The sequence below is a fragment of the Mirounga angustirostris genome, unplaced genomic scaffold (genome assembly GCF_029215605.1).
Source record: "Mirounga angustirostris isolate CCGP_5_RB_7025 unplaced genomic scaffold, mMirAng1.0.hap1 SCAF_16, whole genome shotgun sequence".
Taxonomy (NCBI): Eukaryota; Metazoa; Chordata; class Mammalia; order Carnivora; family Phocidae; genus Mirounga; species Mirounga angustirostris.
In genome coordinates this window covers 46,092,935-46,115,162 of record NW_026991724.1, presented here as the reverse complement: position 1 = coordinate 46,115,162, position 22,228 = coordinate 46,092,935, and the positions used below count along the sequence as shown (strand labels likewise).

General features: G+C 49.1%; 1 protein-coding gene across 13 annotated transcripts in view; it reads right to left on the bottom strand.

Annotated features, from left to right (window-relative positions):
- RYR1 (ryanodine receptor 1) overlaps nt 1-22,228 on the bottom strand; it is a 109,011-nt gene that overhangs the window by 17,601 nt on the left and 69,182 nt on the right. For 6 of the 13 annotated variants that reach the window (XR_010408321.1, XM_054511380.2, XM_054511388.1 and 3 more), the window contains 14 exons: nt 21,163-21,214; nt 20,966-21,034; nt 19,805-19,904; nt 19,446-19,525; nt 19,277-19,353; nt 18,663-18,736; nt 18,016-18,033; nt 16,843-16,923; nt 14,896-14,984; nt 14,673-14,801; nt 14,479-14,583; nt 13,781-13,828; nt 12,301-12,382; nt 10,924-11,111 (listed from right to left, as the gene is read on the bottom strand). Coding sequence is in view for 12 of the 13 variants with exons in the window: in XM_054511380.2 (XP_054367355.1) it covers nt 10,924-11,111; nt 12,301-12,382; nt 13,781-13,828; nt 14,479-14,583; nt 14,673-14,801; nt 14,896-14,984; nt 16,843-16,923; nt 18,016-18,033; nt 18,663-18,736; nt 19,277-19,353; nt 19,446-19,525; nt 19,805-19,904; nt 20,966-21,034; nt 21,163-21,214 (1,192 nt within the window). In the remaining variant the exon portion in view is untranslated. The remainder of the gene's footprint in view (nt 1-10,923; nt 11,112-12,300; nt 12,383-13,780; nt 13,829-14,478; nt 14,584-14,672; nt 14,802-14,895; nt 14,985-16,842; nt 16,924-18,015; nt 18,034-18,662; nt 18,737-19,276; nt 19,354-19,445; nt 19,526-19,804; nt 19,905-20,965; nt 21,035-21,162; nt 21,215-22,228) is intronic. The other 7 variants (XM_054511386.2, XM_045891443.2, XM_045891444.2 and 4 more) reach the window with 4 other exon arrangements.

Here is a 22,228-nt window from a genome sequence, read left to right as displayed (position 1 = left end):
TGCTGATCTCCTGTGCACTTTTTGCAAGAAGCTCTCTAGAGCAGTTTTTCAAATGTTTTGACTGCACTCACATTCAGAATGCGTTTTGTAGGGTGACTCCAGAGAAAGGGGTTCATGATACAATTCTGACTTTCGCTATGCAACACTCTCTGCAGTGTTCGATTCCATTTTATTTTTAAAGATGCTGGTCATGACTTCACTAAATTAATTTCATGACCCACAGATGAATTGCAGCATGCAGTCTGAGAAATGCTGCTCTGGGATATGAACAGAAGCGAAATCTTCTGGCTCTAAAAAGTGCTTTGTAGCCAAGAACTTTGCAAAATGCTTTCTAAATGAGTAACATGCTTTGCAAATCATGAAGGGCTCTAGAAACCACAGAGTGGGGAGACATAATCACACAGGAACTCCTCACCATCTACCCTTGCTGCACCGACCTGCCTCCTCCACTTATGATGCAGTGTGTCACTGTCCCTCATAAAAGACCCCCTCTCTATGGGGAGGCCTGGGACTCCATGCCCTCCATTCAGTCTTGGACTCTGCTTTTGTGATCTGCGGCTCTCTCTTTGTCATCATCCATTTGCCCACTCTCCTTCTTTTGAAATACCTCTTTCTCTGACTGCTACGCTGGAGTCCTCCTTTATTCCAGACTTCTAAAGGTTGGGGGCACCAGGCCTGGAATCTGGCCCCCTTTCTTGGGATACACACCCTCCATGGAGATATCATTGAGGCCCAAGGCTCTGAACACTGTCCCACACCAAGGATCGCCCAATTTACATCTCAGCCTTAACTTCTCCCCAGAATCCAGACACTTAACAGCTGAAGCCCCTATCTGACATCTTTTTGTGGCTCTCTACCCTAAACTGGAAATGGTCTGAACTGAACTTTTGATTTCAAAACCTCTCCTCACTGTCTTACCCATCTCAGGAATAGCATCGCTCCCCACCCAGCTGCTTAAGCTAAAACCTTTGAGTCATCCTTGATTCCTCTTTTCTGTCTTACCACCCACAGCTGATTCATCAGCAAATCTGTCAGCTCTGCTTTCACAGATCTAGAACCCACGCACATCTGCCCCCTCAATGGTCCCACCCTGGTTTTTGTCCCGCATTCTCTCCCGCTGGACTCGCACGGCAACCTCTCCCCCGTTCTCCCTGCTCCCCCTCTATCCCCAGTCTGCTCCCCCCAACACAGCCAGGGGACCCTATAAACATCTAAGGACACACCTCTTCCTGCTCAGAATCGTCCCTTGGTTCCATCTCATTCAGGTTAAAAATTCAAGTCTTCCCTGCACCCAAGCAGGCCCTGCACGTCTGCTGCCTCCCTCCCCTCTTGCACTTTACCCCTTCCATTTTCCCCATCAACAGCCCTCTCCAGTCATGCTGGCCCCCTTGCCACCCCTCTGGTTCCCACCTTTCAGCGCTGAGACTTGCCGTCCCCTCTATCTGGAATGCCACAACCTCCCCACCTCCACATGATATGCTTCAGCTCTCAGCTTCGATGCTCTTTTCTGGAAAGGCCTCCCCCAACCACCCAGTTGACAGGGCTTATTCCACCCATGCTGTCTCACACACCACCCCGCTCACTTCTTTCAGACTACAGATTATAACCTGAAATTATTTTGTTTAGTTCTTTTCTTTCTTCTTTTTCTTTTTTTAAGAGAGGGAGGGGGAGGGGCAGAGAGAGACTCTTAAGCAGGCTCCATGCCCAGAGCTGTGGGGCTCAACCTCACAACCCCGAGATCATGACCTGAGCCGAAATCAAGAGAGTCAGCTGCTTAACTGACTGAGCCCCCCAGGTACCCCCCCTTTTTTTTTAAAGATTTTATTTATTTGACACACACAGAGAGAGAACACAAGCAGGGGAAGCAGTAGAGGGAGAGGGAGAAGCAGGCTCCCCGCTGAGCAGGGAGCCCGATGCGGGGCTCGATCCCGGGACTCCAGGATCATGACCTGAGCCGAAAGCAGCTGCTTAACCAGCTGAGCCACCCAGGCGCCCCACCAGGTACCCCTTTTTAGTTATTTTCATCTGCCCCTTCCCACTGGGCTCTCTGCTCTGAGGGTGGGGTCTCTGTTCTGCTTGCTGCCTCACACAGTAGATGCTCAGGACACATCTGTCAAGTGAATTAAGCATCTTGAAAGCAGAGAAGACTTTGTCCCTTCATTACAATTTTTGAAAATTAAAAAGTCCTTTTAAAAATCCTGACCTTGCCTTTTAAACCATAAAGAAACCAAAAAGCATGTTGTGAAATACATATTTGTAAAGAGTCTGGGAATCCTATGAAGCTTTGTGTTTAGGAAACCATACGATGCTTGATAAATGGTCCCTCAGAAATGAGAATATGAACAAAAATGGAAATATCATCATTCTGCAATCTCTAGTGCACTAATGTGCCTGGGTGTCAAACATCAGGAGCTGCTGACCTCACCAGAGGAGAGATAACAGGAAAGGATTTGCCTCCTGATGAATGTAGGCAGCCCCACAGAGGATGTGCCAACAGGACAAACAGATCCAAACCTGCATCTGATGGGCTTCTGACCTAAGTCTCAGTTTACAGGAAACACAGGGGAAGGAGGAACACACTACATGACACTATGAGGTTGCCTCAGCCCAATGGAAACTGTGGGAAACGCTACAAATGGGACACGCACTTTCCAATGAGAGCCAAGGGCCACTTGAAGCTGCTGAGCCCTTGAATCACAGCAGGTGCAAATTGAAATTTCATGCTGGATGTCAGAGCTTAGCATGAAAAAAAGAATGTAAGATGTGGAATAGTTTTTTATACTGATTACATATTGAAATGGTATTTTGGCTATATGAGGTTAAATAAAATATATTGTTGAAAATGACTTCACATGAGTCTTTTTGCTCTTTAAAAGCAGGGGTACTAGAAACATTTAAATTATGCATGTTGCTCACAGTGTATTTTTAATTTTTTTAAAAAGTAAACTCTACCCCCAACAGGGGCTCAAACTCACGACCCCGAGATTAAGAGCTGCATGTTCTACCGACTGAGCCAGCCAGGCGCCCTGCTCACATTGTATTTCGATCAGAGAGAGCTCCTCTTTAGGGCCAAACACCTGGGTCTCCAGCGGATCAACTACAAGGAAAAGGAAAAGTGCTGGAGGGGAAGCAGTAGATACAAGGCGATTTAAAGAAATAACCAGTTGCCGGGCGCCTGGGTGGCTCGTCATTAAGCATCTGCCTTCGGCTCAGGTCATAATCCCAGGGTCCTGGGATCGAGCCCCACGTGGGGCTCCCTGCTCAGCAGGAAGCCTGCTTCTCCCTCTGCCTGCTGTTCCCCTTGCTTGTGCTCTCTCTCTCTGACAAATAACTAACTAAATAAATCTTTAAAAATAAATAAAATTCGTTAAAGATTTTATTTATTTAAGCGGGGGGGAGCAGAGGGAGAGGGACAAGCAGACTCCATGCTGAGCACAGAGCCCAAAGCAGGGCTCCATTCCCAGACCCTGAGATCATGATCTGAGCCGAAATCAAGAGTCAGCTGCTTAATCAGCTGAACCACCCAGGTGCCCCCAGAAAACATTTCTTAAAGTATATGTGATATTTATGAGATTTGGAAATGTGAACATTGAGTAAATATTTGATGACTTAACGAACTGTGGATATTTTTTGTTTTCTTTTTTATTCCCTTTTTGGTTAGGAATGATAATGACATTATGGTTTGTTATTATAAAAGGAAAAGTCATTTTCCTTATAAAAGAAAAGTCATTTTTTAAAAATTTTATCCATTTATTTGAGAGAGAGAGCGCATAAGCAGGGGGAGGGGCAGAGGGAGAAGCAGACTCCCCACTGAGCAGGGACCCCCCCCCAACACGGGACTCGATCCCAGGACTCTGAGATCATGACCTGAGCTGAAGGCAGATGCCCAACCGACTGAGCCACCCAGGTGCCCCAAAAGAAAAGTCTTTTAAGACCATCTATTATACAATTCCATTTATATGAAGTGTCCAGAATAGGCAAATCTATAGAGACAGAAAGTAGATTAGCAGTTGCCAGGGGCCTGGGTGGGGGAAATGGGAAGTGACTGGTAAAGGGTATAGGGTTTCTTTTTTGGGGTGATTAAAATGTTCTAAAATTAGATTGTAGTTATGATTGCACAATTCTGTGAATATGCAAAAAAAAGCCCATTGAATTATACATTTTAAATGGATGAACTTATGAGATACACCCAAAAATATCTGCAGACTAAAAAAAAAAAAAAAAAGGAAAACCTCAAAACAGTACTGACCAAGAAGAAATGTGTCTTCAGCCACCAGAGAGGGCTTTCTAAACTGTAGTAGATGTTGGGTGGAATCTGCGAAGTACTTACTTATCAGTGAAGACATGCCTTGCAAAGTGTGAACTCTGTCAACAACAAAGAACTTGGGAAACCAGACAACAATGCTATACTTTTAAAATGCAGTATATATGAACAGAAATTCAGAAATAAACATCTGGAGAGATACAAAGTGGCTGTCAGGGGAAGTCTTTGGAGAGGTGGGATGAGAACAGGATAGGGGGTGGGGGCCAAAAGTGATCTCAACCATAGTGGTAAGTTCTGAGTTTCTTTACAAGAAGAATGTATTCTTGTATTACCTATTTCATTAAAAATAAGATATTTTAAGCGATTTTCTACATGAAAATCAAAGTATTCTTCATAGCCAAGAAATATATAATAACACCATAAGCAAAGTCAAAAGATAAATGATGAACTAGGAAAAACAGGTGCAACTCCTATCACTAACAAAGTTATAATCAGCCTAATACATGAAGAGCTCTTAAAAATCAAGAAGAAAAATACCAATATCCCAATAGAAAAATAAGCCAAGGACATGGTCAGTTCACTGAACAGGTAATACAAAAGAAATAACAGAAAAATATGCTTCACTGCACCCATAACAGGAGGAATGTGGACTTAAACTGCACAGCAATATTATTTTTCACCTATCAGATTGGCAAAAGTCCAAATATTTGACAGTGTGGTCTGGTGGCGAGGCTGTGGGGAACAGGCACTCTCACATGTTGCTAATGAGAGGGAAAAACGGAGGGCAAAATTTGTCCATATGACAAATGCATTTACTCTTTAACCCAGAAATCCCGCTTTTGGAAGTATATTCTTAGATATAACTGCACATAAAGAATGACATTATGTACAAGGGGATTCACTGTAGCCAGCATTGCTAGTGGTCCAAATGGGGCCTTCCTCAGCACACTTACCCCAACCTGCTGGAAATTTGCAGTACAAATTTACAATATCTGTGCTATTAACTGTACCTTTGTACAGTGCACAACTTGCACAACTGTCCATGAGTTGTAAAAGCAAAAGACTAGGAGCAAAGCAAGTGTCTGTCAACAAAGAATAATCAAAGAAACCATAATATATATGTAAGATGAAATACTGGGCACCTGTAGAGAAATAATGAGGGCACTCTCTGATCTCCAGAATATATTATTAAGTCATATAGACCAGTGTATGTAGTTCACTGCCTGTTATGCAAGAAAGGAAGAAAATAACAAATTCTGGGGGTGAAAAAAAAAAAAAACAACGATGCCAGGATACAAAGGAAACTAATGTTACTCACAGCAGTGGGGAGGTCGGGGGAGGGGGGAAGTAGGCTGAGAAAGCAGTGGGAGTGAGACTTCCCACTTCATACCCTGTTACATTTTTGCTGTTTAAATCATGTGAATGTATTCTTTATTCCGAAACAAAACCAACACACTTTTCAAGTTACAGATTGTAACTTTGTGACACAGAGATACTGAGCAATAAAATGTTGTGTATATGACATCAAACCTTGTTATGTGTGAAGCCCTGAACAGTCAGCAGGGATCTGTACCGATTTCATTTTTTAAATTCATCTTATAACTCAATGTTTGTACCCATTTACCAACCTCTCTCTATTTCCTCCACCTCCGAGCCCTTCACACCACTCACTTTTCTATTCTCTGTTTCTACCAGTTCTTCTTGTTTTTTGAAGATTCCACGTGTAAGTGATGCCATGAACTATTTGACTTTCTGTTTCTGGCTTTTTTCATTTAGCATAATGCCCTCCCGGTTCATCCATGTTGTTGCAAATGACAAGATTTCCTTCTTTTTAAAGGCAGAATAATAGTCCATTATATATCACATTCATAGGTTAGTTCCACACCTCGCTTACTGTGAATAATGCTCTAATGAACATGGGAACATGGGATATCTCTTCGAGACAATGGTTTTATTTCCTTTTATTTATTTATTTTTTAAGGAGGCTCCACGCCTAGTGCAGAGCTCAACGTGGGGCTCGAACTCACGACCCTGAGATCAAGACCTGAGTGGAGATCAAGAGTCGGACGCCTAACCGACGGAGCCACCCAGGCGCCCCTCGAGCACCTCGTCATGTACCTGTTGGCCATTTGTATGTCTTCTGAAAAATATCTATTCAGGTCCTCTGTCCATTTAAAAATTAGGTTATTTGGGGGTTTTGTTGTTGTTGTTGTTGCTGCTGTTGAGTTGTGTAAGTTCCTTTCATGTTCTGGATATTAGCCCCTTATCATATCTGTGGTTTGCAAATATTTTCTCCCGTTCCATAAACCGCCTTTTCATTTTGTTGATGGTTTTCCTTTTCTGAGAAGAATCATTTAAAAGTTATGAATGAAGCTGGTGCAGCCAGTCTGGAAAACAGTATGGAGGTTCCTCAAAAAGTTTAAAATAGAGCTACCGTACCACCCAGCAACTGCACACTACTGAGTATTTACCCCAAAGATACAAATGTAGGGATCCAAAGGGGTACGTGCACCCCGATGTTTATAGCAGCAATGTCCACAATAGCTGAACTGTGGAAAGAGCCAAGATGTCCATCGACAGATGAATGGATAAAGAAGATGTGGTATATATATACAATGGAATATTATGCAGCCATCAAAAGGAATGAGATCTTGGGCGCCTGGGTGGCTCAGTCGTTAAGCGTCTGCCTTCAGCTCAGGTCATGGTCCTGGGGTCCTGGGATCGAGTCCCGCATCGGGCTCCCTGCTCCACGGGAAGCCTGCTTCTCCCTCTCCCACTCCCCCTGCTTCTGTTCCTGCTCTCGCTATCTCTCTCTCTGTCAAATAAATAAATAAAATCTTTAAAAAAAAAAAAAAGGAATGAGATCTTGCCATTTGCAATGATGTGGATGGAACTGGAGGGTATTATGCTGAGCGAAATAAGTCAATCAGAGAAAGACATGTATCATATGACCTCACTGATATGAGGAATTCTTAATCTCAGGAAACAAACTGAGGGTTGCTGGAGTGGTGGGGGGTGGGAGGGATGGGGTGGCTGGGTGATAGACACTGGGGAGGGTATGTGCTATGGTGAGCACTGTATTGTGTAAGACTGTTGACTCACAGACCTGTACCTCTGAAACAAATAATACATTATATGTTAAAAAAAAAAAAAAAGAAGAAGATAGGAGGAGGGGAAGAATGAAGGGGGGGGGAATCGGAGGGGGAGATGAACCATGAGAGACTATGGACTCTGAGAAACCGAGGGTTCTAGAGGGGAGGGGGCTGGGAGGATGGGTTAGCCTGGCAGTGGGTATTAAAGAGGGCACGTTCTGCATGGAGCACTGGGTGTTATATGCAAACAATGAATCATGGAACACTACATCAAAAACTAATGATGTGGGGGGCGCCTGGGTGGCTCAGTCATTAAGCGTCTGCCTTTGGCTCAGGTCATGATCCCAGGGTCCTGAGATCGAGCCCCGCGTCGGGCTCCCTGCTCCACGGGAAACCTGCTTCTCCCTCTCCCACTCCCCCTGCTCGTGTTCCCTCTCTCGCTGTGTCTCTCTCTGTCATATGAATAAATAAAATCTTTAAAAATAATAATAAATAAAATAAAAAATAAAAATAAATAAAAATTAATGATGTAATGTATGGTGATTAACATAACATAAAAAAAGTTATGAAAGAGGTGTATTTTAGCTCCTACATGGTGATTTTTGGTTCCCTGGCTGACTGAGATTCTCTCCTTAAACCTGCCAGGCTCAGAGAGTAGGGCTGGGACTTCTGGCCAGGGCCTGGAACCCAGGGAATGTTCACTATTTATTGGACTAGATCAATGGTTGAGTCTGGAGGCTATGTACTCTGGAGCCAGGCTGCCTGAGTTCTAATCCCAGCTTTGTCACTTACTAGCTGTGTGACCCTGAACATGTCACTTCACCTCCCTGTGCCTCAGTTTCCATTTCTGTCAATGAGAATAAAAAATAGTCCTTACCACTTAGGGTTGCTGTAAGGACTACGTGACCTAATCCATTTACACACAGGACCTGGCACAGAGTGAGAACATGGTAACTCTCAGCTCTTCTGGAAGGCGGAGGGCTCAAGAACAGCAGAGAAGAGGCCGAGAGAGGTTGGCAGGGAGGGTGGGGATCCCACAAGTGTGTGGCACACACACCCTGGGAAGCAGGCTTCGTGAAGGGGAGGGAATGGCCAACAGCGGCCAATGCCACGAAGATAACAGAGGAGAGATTCAGGGGTGAAGAGGTCACGGACCATCTTGGTCAGGGTAGTTTCAGGAGAGTGACAGGGACCAAAGCCAGGAATCCCTGAATCAGGGAGGGGGTGGGAGGTGAGAAAGGAGTGAGCCGGAGGTAGGCAGCCCTTGAGAGACGTGGCTGAGAAGGGGGAGAGACGCAGGGAGGCTCTCAGACACCTGGGAGGCAGGGGACACTTAATTTTTAACTCAGCAGACGCTGAACGTTTAAATGTTAAACATTTATTGGGGCGCCTGGGTGGCTCAGTCGTTAAGCGTCTGCCTTCGGCTCAGGTCATGATCCCAGGGTCCTGGGATCGAGTCCCACATCGGGCTCCCTGCTCAGCGGGAGGCCTGCTTCTCCCTCTCCCACTCCCCCTGCTTGTGTTCCTGCTCTCGCTATCTCTCTCTGTCAAATAAATAAATAAAATCTTTTAAAAAAAATAAATAAATAAAAATAAACGGATGGACGGGTACAGCAACATGGTACCTAAAAAAGGTAAAGGGTATGGTGAAGTTAGGAAACCACCATATGTTGGGGAACGTGGGTGGCTCAGTCGGTTAAGGGTTGGACTCTTGATTTCCGCTCAGGTCATGATCTCAGGGTTGTGAGATTGAGCCCCACGTTGGGCTCTGCAGTTGGTGTGGAGTCTGCTTGGGATTCTCTCTCTCCCTCTGCCCCTGCCCCCTCCCTCTCTCTTAAAAAAAAAAAAGATTTAAAAAATAAGAAAAAAGAAAAAAGAAAACCACTGTCTGTCAACTACCATAGTAACCATCATTTCAGGCAGAATCACCAACGGACACTAACCCGAGAGGGTGAGCAGGATATTTACAACGTCACAAAGCACATCCTCAGGAAATATTTAAGGGAATGATGGTACCTTTGCAGCGGAGACCCTGGTAACACTACCTGAACCAAGCGAGCCAAGCTAACGCCAACAGTGATAGGAAGAACCAACATCACATGCCTCCTGATGAGACGCACTGAGGACACATCACTCCTACAATACTCCTACTTGAGATGTACAACCTGAATCGAGTCACGGGAAAAACTCGGGCAAACCCACATTCTGAAATGTTCTCTAAAAAACCGGTCTCTAGGGCGCCTGGGTGGTTCAGTCATTAGGTGTCTGCCTTTGGCTTAGGTCATGATCCCAGGGTCCTGGGATCGAGCCCCACATCAGGCTCCCTCCTCGGCGGGAGGCCTGCTCTCCCTCTCCCATTCCCACTGCTTGTGTTCCTGCTCTCGCTATCTCTGTCTCTGTCAAATAAATAAATATATAAAGTCTAAAAAAAAAAAAACAGTCTCTATTCTTCATAAATGTCAAGGTCATGAAAGACAAGGACAGAAACACTGACTAAAAAACTGCTCTCTATTCTTCAAAAATGTCAAGGTCATGAAGGACAGAGACAGACCGAGGAAGGGTTCGGGATTGAAGGAGGCTAAAGAGACAGGATGTCTAAATGTGGTCCCTGACCCCCGGATCAGGTCCTTAGCAGGAAAAACAATTTCTTCACTGAGTGAAAACTGAATTAAGCTCGGTAGATAGCCGAGTCATATTGATGCTAATTTTTTGATTTGCATAATTGTTCTGTGGTTATGTGAGAGAATGAATTTGTTCTCAGGAGATACACACTGAAGTACTTAGAAGAAAAGGAGAATTGTGAGAGAGCAAATGTGGTAAAAAGTGAACATTTGGGCAATCGGGGTGAAAAGGTGATCAGAAATTCTATGTATTGTTCTTGCAGCTTCTCTGAAGGTCAGAAGTTATTTCAAAAGAAACAGTTAACAAGAGGGTGATCTGGCAGGACTAATGGTAGGTAGCATGTCTTGAATGCCCCTGAGTTCCAGGAACGGCCCACACACTGTCTACCTTACAGCGGTCATGTGAGACAGTGAATGTAACTATCCTAGTCCCATTTCACAGAGGAGGAAACTGAGGCTCAGAGCAGCCGAGTGACATACCTGGGGTTCCGTAGGGAGAGAGGACAGAGCTGGGGTGGGAGGACTGACAGAGGCAGATGAGGGGACTCCTGAATAAAGCTGGTTCCTGTACCTTCCTCCTAAAAGCCTTATTATGTGACCTGTAAGGGTCATTAGGGACTGCCTCCCCATTAGACTATAAGCCCCATGAAGGCAGGGCTGTGTCTGTCTCGGTCATTGCTGTGTCCATGGTAGCAGCAGAGGGCCCAGCACAGAGGAGAAAGCCAGCAAATGTTTATCAACTGAATAACTGTTATTGGTAATGATGACAATACTGTGTCTAGGAATAATGATAACAGAAATAAAGGTTCTCATCTGTGTTCCTGCATTTCGCCTTCAAAACAACCCCAAAGACTGTGTCATCCCCATTTTACAGGTAAAGAAGCTGAGGCTCACAGAGAGGTCTCTTGCCACTTGGCACCCCACCCACCTGCCTTCTAGCACCCACCTTCTGGAAGTCCTTCTTGGAGATGAGGCCACGGGGATCGGTGACATAGTCCTGGAAGGCCTCTGAGCCCACAATGTCCTTGAGTTTCAGGAACATGTCGAAGAACTTGAGGATCATCTCCACGTTGGATGAGGATTCCACGAGCATGTCCACCATCTGCCGGGCAATCATGCCGTTCACCACATTCCCTGTGGGCAGGGGGACCAGTCAATGTGGCCCAGGGGAGCCTGCTTTCTGGAGCCCCACCAGGGTGGCCTGCTTCTCCAGCTCGGGAGCCACCAGGATCCACTATGCCGGTGGAAGCTTCCCTGGCCAGCTCCCACACCTCCCCCCAGAGGGCACGGCTCATTTCCTGACCTGCATCAGCATCATATGTGAACCTGGCCGGTGCACCTCGCTGACAGCTGGGGTGAGGGGGTCACCAATAAAGATACCAATGCCAGAAGCTACCAGCAGGTCCCAGATGCCATGCCCAGTGCTGGACTGACACGCTCTCCCCCTTCCAGGGGAGGGGTGTTACCACCCGTTTGTACGGATGAAGAGGCTGGGACTCAGAGAAAGTCACATGCTCAGGGTTACATAGCCTGCAAGGGGGTGAGGATGATTTCAAGCCAGAGCTGCAGGACCTCAGAGCTCACACACCTAAGCCTTCCACTAGTCCTGAGGCCAAGCAGGTCCAGAGAGGAGCAAGGTAGGGCCAAAGTTGAGACAACAGGGAGAAGTGGAGACTGTGGTAAAGTGGAATCCCACCCCTGTCTAGAGCAAACTGGCTCTAGCTTCTCCTTGTACCTTTCCATTATATGTATTTATTTAGATTTTATTTTTTAAGTTATTTATTTCTTTATTTGCGGGGGGAGAGGGAGAGAGAGAATCTCCAGCAGACTCCCCACTGCGTGTGGGTCCCGACGTCAGGCTCGATCCCATGACCCTGAGATCATGACCTGGGCCAAAATCAAGAGCCGGGCACTTCACTGACTGAGCCATCCAGGCGCCCCAAATTTTGCCTTATTAATTAGCAATAAATTGTGGTTGTTTCAAGTCACTAAGTTTTGAGGACATTCATTGGGCAGCAAAAGCTAACTGACACATTTAACAAAGAAATACATAAATATGAGGTACGTAAACTTTAAAAAGCGTCGGGGCCACCCACTTTATTAAGATTTCTCTGGGGAGTCAATGAACTAAGGTATGTACAGGCAGGGCCTGGCCTATAATAAATGCTTGATATCTGTTTGCTGAGCTCGTTACTGTGACTCCTTCACCAGCCCATTTGACCCTGACACGATGTCAGATGAAGCTGAAGGTTAGGGTCTCCTGGGTCTCAGAGGGCCATTCCCTGCTTGTCAGTACCCAGGCCCCCACCTGTTGGGTGTTTACCTTCTAGTAGCGACAGCAACATCACCACCATGTCCTTCTGTAGATCCAGCAGCTCCTTCAGCAGCTCGATCTGGCTGGAGTCCTGGAGACCCCAAACCCCAGTTATGTGATGACTGGTCTCTGTAGAGACACGCCCCCCACCTCCAGCTGCTTCCCCCCCTCCTGACCCATCCTGCAGGGCCTAAGACCCCTTCTTCCTCCCCTCTTACCTCCGAGGGGACCCGAGTCCACACATGTTCCTCGGAAGCAGGGGAAGGGGCAGAGAGACAAGATTGTGGGGGTGGGGTTGGCACTCTGGGGGAAGCAGGCTTAACAGGTGATATGTGGGGGCAAGAGCTGGCGGACAAGGGGGACTGGGAGGGCAGAAGCTTGGGGCTTATGGTGGGTGCTTGACATATGTTTGTTGAATGAATGTGCGATGGAAAAAGCAAGGCGCTGGGTTCGGGAGAAAGGCAGGAGGACTCAGCCACGTGCCTTTCGGTAAACAATTTGGGGAGAATGTGGGGGCACACAGCCTCCCCTGTCACAGTGCCTCATGTAGGGCCTACAGAAGCTTCCTATATGGTCAGAGTTCTGTCTCATGGTCCCTATTTGTTATGAGGTTGAGCTACATAAAACTGCCAATATGCGAGCATTTTTGACCCACTGAGTGGTCATCTCCTCTGGTTTACATAATACAACGGAGGAGGGGAAAGGATACCAGATAAATGGTATGTAAGGCTCTTCTACCCCAGTGCTCCTTCTTGAGTTGCTGATTCTAATTCTAACACAGTACCAAAGTTCGGCATTCTGACTCTAAGATCCCAAAATACCAGAATCTCAAGATCCTAATCTGGATGGGTGCCTGTGGTGTGTGTCTGCAGGTGATGTATGAGCCAGCACCCTGCTTCGCGTGACAATTGCACTCTTAGATCAAGCGGGGCTAACCCCACTTTCCTGGTTTCAGGGGTGGGTGTGTGAACAGATCTGGCCAATCAGAGCTCTGGCCACGATGATTGGTTCAGGGATGAGCATGTGACTCAATAGTCCAATCAGAGAGAATTGCAAGTCGGGGCTTCCATAAAAAAGGGGTCCTCTGCTCTCTGGAGCAGTTAGTGGGGGTGCATAGAACCCTGGGGCACCACTTTTCCAGCCAGTGTGAGAGCCTGCTTGAGAATGAAGCCAGAGAGAAGAAAGACATTTCTGCTGACATCACTCTAGGCCCTGGATCTCTGATGTGAACTGATAAATTCTTTTTCCCGCCTTAAGCTACCACTTTGCGTTGGATTTCCAGCCCATGCAACCTAGCCTTAGTCCTTGGCTAATGAATTAACACTGCAGGATTTGGAACTCTACACTAAAACATCAATATTCTCTAGACTTTTAAGATCACACCAAAACACAACTTCGGCTGCACCGACACTGAGGAATTGCATTCCAGGTTCAACTCCTTTCAAAAAGTCAGATGACCCGACAGGATTTCTGCCAGCCCCTGTGGCACCTTTGGGTTACTAGAGATCAAGTCTTCCCTTCCTCCAGACGCTTCCTGCTGGGAAATTAGAATACAGCAAATAGAATAGTGCCATCTGCTGGAAAGCCGTGGCTTTTATGACGTTCAGGATGCGGATGGTGCAACTTTGAATATGTTTACCAGACAGAAGCAGAGCAAAGGGACAAGGTGTTCACGAGACACTGACCAGGCTGCAAAGGGGCGGGGGGTGGTAGGGAAAGGGGAGCACAGGATTCTAGAAATGGGAGAAGGACTCGACAGGGACCTTACATCATGGATGCCCGAGATGGGCGTCATCTGCCGCAGGCCGAATAAAGAAACAGAGCACTCCTTCAGCCCCAGCCCCTGACCTGGAAAGCTGCCCCCTTTCTATCCCTAGGGGTGTCACAATCTGAGAGGACCTCTTCGGAGAGAAAAGAACACCAACCAATCATAGAGGAACTCTGGACTGGGGGGCGGGGCCTACACATTAGACCAATGGAAGTGGGGGTGGGAAACCAGCCGATTGGTGCTGGCAGAGGAGGAGGCGGGGTCATACAGAGAGCCAATCCAGAAGGACGATGGATTTGGCCACTCCGAGGGAACTGGTCTGGAACATGCCAGGAGGACTTGGGTGCGCAACTGACTTGGAAATGGGCCACTTGGGGGATGCCAGGAAACAGCCCGATGAAGGACAGAGGGGCCCGAACCTGAGCGAGCTTCATCATCATGTGGGCAAACACGTGCAGGAATCCCACCACGGCGTCCCAGAGGCGGCTGTGCGCCAGGCTCTGCTGGTTCCCGGTGCAAGGACCCTGGGGGGGCAGAGGGCTGCAGTGAGCGCCGGCACGGCGCCGGGTGGGGTGGGGGGGTGCCTCTCCCCACGCCCGTGGGCGAGCCCTACCTGGATGTACTCGGTGAGGCTGTTGAACACCTGTTTGGCCACCGACATGGCCTTGGAAAAGTTCCTCTTGCCCTGCTCCTCAATGACATCCTTGCCGGAGTAGTACCAGTAGAAGTCGCTGATGGACTCCTGGGGGGCCGACGGGGTGTGAAGGGTTGCTGGGCCAACCAGGTCCCTGCAATCCCCGAGCCAGGTCACACCTGGACGGGCCTCCCGTCCTCACCTGCAGCCGCAGGAGGTAGTCCACCGTGCAGATGATGATGTTAATAGTGGTTGTGTTCCCTGTTTGTGTCCGTAGGTAGTTTTGGAAATCTAGGGAGATGAAAAGTCATACTTTTATCGAGAGTCTACCGTGTGCAATCAGTGGTTTTTTTTTTTTTTTAATTTTATTTATTTATTTGACATAGAGAGAGAGAGAGAGCACAAGCAGGGGGAGTGGCACACAGGCAGAGGGAGAGGGAGAAGCAGGCTCTGGGCGGAGCAAGGAACCCGACGTGGGGCTCGATCCCAGGACCTTGGGATCACGACCTGAGCCGGAGGCAGCCACCTAACCGACTGAGCCACCCAGGTGCCCCTGTGCAATCAGTGTTTATTGAGTGCCTGTTGTATGCCAAAGGCATACAATCGTCATTGTTAGTTTATTCAGGCTTTATCGAGTATCTACTGTGTGTCAGAGGAAGGTGAGGATCATTTATTCATTTATGTAGTAACCATTTATCGAGGGCCTACTACATGCCAGATATGGTGGAGGGTCAGTCATTTATTCATTCAATCCCCCCCCCAAAATGTTTCTTGAGCACCTCAGTGTAGCAGGGGAAAATGGAGAATTCAGTCTTCCATTTATTTCCAAAAATTTTTATTGAATGCCTACTATGTGATGGCATAGACAAACCTTTTGTCTATTTTGAATGGTACCAAATACTCAAGACATGCAAAGCATCTGAGATTTGAAAGCTATTTCAAATATTTATTTGATTGGGCTGGTTAATGAACCCACGAATTTATGTCGAGCTCTGGATTGCAAATTTGGTAGGAGAGAAGAATTCCACCCGTTAATTAGAATTAGAACATTCGCGTTTCCAAGAAATCAGAGATCCAGGGAATAAAATTCATTTAAAACCCCAAAGACTGATGACACCTTAGTTACAATTAAAGAGAGAAAATCCTAGTCCCGTGGCACAACAGTATTTCATAAACCTTGAAGAAGAACCAGCTGTGGACATAAGAGCTTTTGAGAATGCAAAGCAATGGATCACACTTTATCCACTGTTGAACAGAGGAGTGAAGATTAGAGAAATTTACAAGTGAGTTCACCGTAATGAACACCAGCCAAATGGGGTGCAGATTCTGTGGAAGTTAGATTTATGATGACTCCCGTTCTTGTGATGAAGGTTAGTTTCTGGGCAGTCTGTGGTTTCACAATCACCTGCTATGTGTTATAACCACAGCCTTGAGATCGTGCATATTTATTATAGGAAACGGCCTTGGGTAGAATGTTTGTCGTACAGAATTCTGACTGTCCCTTTAATGTTGTGAGCCACATGGGGTTATATGTTCTCATTAGTGACGTGTTTCCTTAGCTTGCTGTGTCATCCTTGATCTGCTCTAACTGCCTGCACCAGAATGAAAGTTGGGGAAACTCTTGTTTAAGTTGGGAAAGAATCTGTAAGGCCTTCCTCCTGGCAAACTAGTTTATAAGCAAAATTAAGAAGTGATTCTAATAAATTCATTTGAAAACGCCATGCGATCCCCCCCCTCCCGCCCCCTGCCCGGGCGAACCAAAGTATGGAAACCTTCCACATTTAGGTAACTTTGGCCAGCTGCTGCAAAACGCCTATGGGAAAAAATGGCATGTGGCTAGGTGTTCATCCCGTGCTCTCACTGATTTGGGGGCAAACTGGTTTTGGGGAATTTGGACTGGCCAGAGGAGGTGCAAGTAAAGCGAAGTGGCTAGATTGCAGAACTTCGAGGGGGATTTAGGAAGGTGGGTGGACAGGGCTTGATAATGGCTGAAAAGGAACGAGGAAGTACAATCGGGTCAAGGATGGGTGGTGAGGCCACCGCCAATAAGGGGTGAGGGGCCGTGAGATGAACTCAGGCAACCCTTGCAGACTGATCCCAAACCTTGGCCTCCTTCCCACCCACCCTTCCACCCGCCCCTTCTCCTCACCATTGTTGTGTCCCTCACAGAGCAATTGTAGGAATCGGAACAGGTCTTGGGTGAATTCATCATCTGCCATGACCTTCTCTTCTGGGGGGGGGAAGAGGGGGACAGGGCCCAGAAGGGGTCAGACGCGCCAGGACAGAGCACACGCATGCACACGGACCTTGCACACTGCACACGCATGCACAAAGCAAGGGTGCGCAGGGAGGGGCAACCGCCACTTCAAAGAGGCTGTGAGGGCCAGGGGCATCCATGACACCAGGGAGACCCGGCTTCAAAGTCATCAGCAGATGAAAACCCCAGGGGCCCTGAGTCATGAAGCTGGGGCCTCAAGCGTCTTTCTAAACATCACTGTCCCTCTGACGTCACCACTTGTATGACGTCCAGGAATGCCTGCCAACCCGACAGAGGTTCAGGCAGCTGGTATCTCCCTTGGCCCCCATCCAGGGCCTCGGGTGGGCAGGGTTAATGGATTATGGGGATTGAAGTCACTTTCACGCAACGGCTCGGAGCAGGAGGGGATCGGGCAGGGAGTGGGATGGAAAGCCAGCCAATTGGCTCAGATGCCTTGAAAGCTGCCAATCCAGGAGATGCAGGGGGGAGGCGTGTAAACATGGGCCAATCCGGATGGGCATCTGAAAGAAGCCAATCACCGCGGGCCCGGGGAGGGCGGAGAGAGAGGGGGGGAGGCGAGGCAGGAATGGGCCAACCAGAGCAGGCGCAGGAGGCACGCACACCAATCAGAGTGGATGCCGGGGCAACCAATCCGGTTGGCGGGTGGGAACCGCACACTTGACCAATCTAGGGTCGCGGGCGCGCAGAGCAGGGTAGGTGGGAGTGGGGATTACCCCACCCCGGGACTGCGAATCTGGGTCTGGAAGTCTGAGAACGAGCTGGAAAGGGATCTTTGCCATCTTCTCTAGCTTCTGGTTTACACGGGGGGAAACAGGCTTACAGAAGGTCAGAGACGTGTTCACAGTCTCCAGTTGTTGTTAGTGGCTAATCTGGGACCCAAGTCTTGGTCTCCGGCTCAAGACTTCCTGCGGGCATGGCGCGTCACTGAAGGGTTCCTCCCTCCCTGGATGGCCCAGATCCTCAGCCCCCAGGTGGAGGGGGCGGTTGGGGGTTAGAAGGGAGGCGTGCGGTAGCACAGCAAGGGGAACGGGCTGGGGGAATTACCGTTCTGGCGGTTGATGACTGGGGCAGCCAACAGGATGGGAGGAGGAAGCAGGAGAAAAGAGGGAAAAAGAGAGACAGAAAGGAGACAGAGATAGACACGGAAAAACAGTGACACAGTCAGGGACGAAGACATCAACACGGAGAGAGGAACGACCACAGAGGATCAGAGCGATAAGGAGACAGAGTAGGAAATGGGGGTAAAAGCGGAGGGAGAGAAAGAAGAGGGAAGATAAGGAGAAATGGACAGGGGAGGGGTGGAGAGGCAGGAGGCAAGGATCAGGGCAGAAAAGTTAGACACGTCACAACACGGCAAAGAGGAGACTCAATTAACCCGGATTAGGGACATTAATGAGAACAGCAACCAGGGTGGGAGACTTGGGCATGTAGAGGGTCGGGTTCGTGTGGTGATTGGGGCGGGGGGAGAACACAGGATGAAAGGGCAGCCAGGGGTGGGGACCCTGAGGAGGGAGACCCTGGAGGAATGTGGGGGCAGGATTGGGGACCACCGCACAGGGGCAGGGGAACTTGGGGATGGTCGTAGGGTGGGGGGTGTCTTGGCAGAAGGGAGCTCTGGGCAATGTGGGCGAGGGGGTGATCCCGAAGGAAGAGGATGTCCCAGGAGAGGGAAGCCCAAGAGAGGGCCTCACCGGTTCCATCCTCGTTCACCATGCCCAGCCCCTCTGCCTTGTTCTGTCTCTCGAAGGCATTGAGATCCAGGACGCTGGGAGAAAGAAAGGAAAGATGGGGAAGATGGGCTAAGGCCTCTGCCCTGCTCTTCTAAAGCCCAGCAGCCCCGCTCCCCCATTTTGGGCAGAAAACCACAGTAAACCCTGCAAAAGCTGAAATCAAGAAGAAGCGGAAACAGAATTGGGAGAAGCCACGTGGCAGCCTCTCTCAAGCGAGGCGGGGCTGGGATGACAGGTGCACAAGCTGGAATCAGGAGGAAACAGAAACCCTCAGTTAGCAAAAGCTTCAGAGGGGGAGGGAAAGTCAGCTGACAGAAGAGAACAAAGGTGGACAGTAGTAGTCACACGAATGGGGGTCATCAGAGAGAGCCCCAGTTCCCTGCTGCCTGAGTGCCCCTTGAATTCGCTACAACCTTCTGGTTCCAGCTGTCCATTCGTAAATCCTCTTATTGTTATAATCGCCTCCCCGGCATTTGAGCTCCATTGAGTGGGTCTCTTCCCCTGGAGGTAGTACCAGGGGCGGGGCCCGGGCCACAGCAAGTGGGCTTAACTGCGAGATGCCCGCTAGACCCTACCTGCACGTTTGCATCAGCGCCTGGATACTCTGGAAGAAGCCCACTTCCTTCTTGTCCTTCAGATAATCCAGCATTTTCTACAGAGGGGGCGGGAGGGGCCAGGAAAGTGGGAGTCACACGGGAGCCCCCCACCCCTCTTAGCCCTCCTCCAAGTCCTTTCTCCTGTTACCTGCTGCACATCAGCATTGCCTCCATTTAGGATGGAGATGCCCAGCTTCAGGGTGGAGGACACCATGGCGCCCGTCTCTCCTGGAGAGATGGCAAAAGATGGCGCGCTAGTTTGGGAGCCGTGTTCTCCACCCACCAGAAAACGGCCACCCCAGGGTAGGTGGGAGAAGGGGGTGGCGTCGCATGCCAGAAGGAAGGAAGAGCGAGAAATTGCAAGGCGAGTGGGACGTGCAAGGGCTGACGTGCGAGGCACAGGCGCGCAGGATGGGAGAGTGTGCCACAGGGTCCCCAGGAAATGGTGGGCCGGGGGGAGTGGGGACGGGATGCGTGTGCTCAGGAGGAGTGCCTGCGGGAAGGCACCTTTGCAGGCACTGATCATCTGGAGCACCATCTCCGCTGCTCCCCGGTTGTGCAGCCGCGCCTGCTGGTACAGCAGCCTCTGCTTTTCCATCTCTTTCTCCTGCAGCAGAGCCAGGCCCGTGGGGCCCAGTGAGTCCGCGCTCAGCAGCCCAGCCTTTTCCCCTCACAGGCTCATCCCTCACCCCTACCCTCCCTGCTCCAGCCGCATCCCCCAGCTCATCCCTTTAATTGTGAGCTCCCTCTATCCCCTGGCACCGAAGTCCACCATTTGTCTCTTGTGCTCAGGGCGGGGCCAGACATGGAGCAATCTTAACCCGGGCCCATGGACCTCCAAGCGTCGAAAGATAAAATCTAGGAGGTCGGGGCACCTGGGTGGCTCAGTTGGTTAAGCGTCTGCCTTTGACTCAGGTCATAATCCTGGGGTCCTGGGATCAAGCCCCACGTCAGGCTCCTTGCTCAGCGAGAAATCTGCTTCTCCCTCTCCCTCTGCCCCTCCCCCCACTCGTGCTCTCTCTCAAAAATAAATAAGTCTTTAAAAAAAACAAAAACATGATTCTAAGAGAGGCTTACCAGATGCCAAAAGGGACCCAGGCACAAAAAAGGTTAAGAAACTCAGGGAAATGCTTGCTGACTGCCTTAATGATGAATGGATGGGTTAACTGCGTGTTTACCAGCTCTTTCTCACTGCCTGGCCTTTGCATATGCTGTTCCCCCTACCTGGAACACCTTTCTCCTTTTCTTCATCTGGCACACTTTTAGCCTCCTGCTTGGACATCCCCTCCTCTGAGAAGCCCTCCGTGACACCCTTCCCCCCAGACTGGGTCAGGCCCCTTGCTTGGGCTTCCACAGCCCCCTGAGCCCCACCCCCACCCCCCTAAGCTTCTCTGGATTCTCCGGCCCTGACCCGTCTGCCTGTGCCTCCCCCATCCTGCCTTGCCCACTTTGCCTGAGCCTCCCTCATCACTACCGTGAATACTCTTTGCCATTGCTGTCTGGTTAATGTATAGTTTCCCCAGGAGACTGACAGTCATGGTTGTGGTCCCCAACATCACCCAGCACAGTAGCCCAGAGCACTATTCTGAACACAGTCTGAATGAACAGGGAATGACTGAAGCCAGGGTCCCTTAGCCCTTTCCTTGGGGACCTCCTGACCCCACCTACCTCAAAGGAAACCTCCACTTCCTCCTCTTCAGCTTCACCATTCTCCCCTCCCTCCTCCAGGTGGCAGCTCTGGGGACAGGGCATCAGTTAGGGATGACAGTGAACAGAGATCTCCTAGCTCACCCCCAGCCCTCCCAGTGGACAGATGTTGCAGCGGGGGTGAAGGGAACCTGCCCTGGATGGGGGCAGGGCCTCACCTTTGCCATGATATCAGCATACGCCATGTACAGGTAATCCTCGTCCAGTTTGCTGAGGAAGTAAGAGGGGGAGATGGTCAGGGCCCAGTGGAGACAAGCTCCATCCTATAACTGCTTCCAGTTTCCCTTTGGAGAGCCGCCCCTCCCCATGCCCGGGCTGTGTGGTTCAGGGGGGTCCACCGTCCACTGCCAGAGGGGGCGTGTGATCGAGGCTGAGTTCAATCGCCTTGGCCACAGTAATAGGGACAAGATGGTCCTGTGCTTCATGTGGGCCCACTGGAATTCATTCTGGGAGTTTTGCTGGAGCGGTTGGTAGAGGTGCTCCCTTTCCACCAGGGGTTGCAGAAATAGTGTGTTTGACGCCTGGGGCCATCCTGCTGTTGGCTCATTTGACGACTATGACCACCCACCCACTTGGATCTCCTCAATAATAAGAAGAATAGAAGAAGGAGAAGGAGAAGAACGGAAGTAGCGGCCAACACCTATTGAGTGTTTACTCTAGGTCAGTCCCTGTTGTAAGTGCTTTCTATATGTCTTAACAAATTAATCCTCACAATAATCCTATTACTGTAAAACAGGATTAGATAGGCAGATCTATTACTAGCCTCATTTTACAGATAAGTTAGCTGAAGCGCAAAGATCCTTCTTAGCCAAGTCACACAGCTTGTGCTGTGATTCAAGCCTGCAGTCTAACTCCAGAGTCCTGGCTCTGTGAAGGATGGGAAACAGGACACTGGGAGTCCCAGTCTCCCCTGTAGCTGCGGGTGGTCTGATGTCAGAATTCTGGCCAATAGGATCTGTGCAGAAGCCCGCCAAGGAGAGCACCCCTTTTTGGATAAAAAGATCTTGATCTCGCTTGGGGTGAGGGGAGGGGGGAGTCTTTCTCCTTCCTTCTGCCCGGTATGTGGTCCTGTCTGGAAGTTAAGCAATCCATCCTATTGGAAATTTGTTATAATATGCTGATTTTCTTCTCGTAATTTACCGTCTTTGTGTGAGCAAGACACTTTCATCCAGCAAAGCTTCAACTGATGTTGCCTATAATGTGAGCTCTTCAGAAGAGATGGCT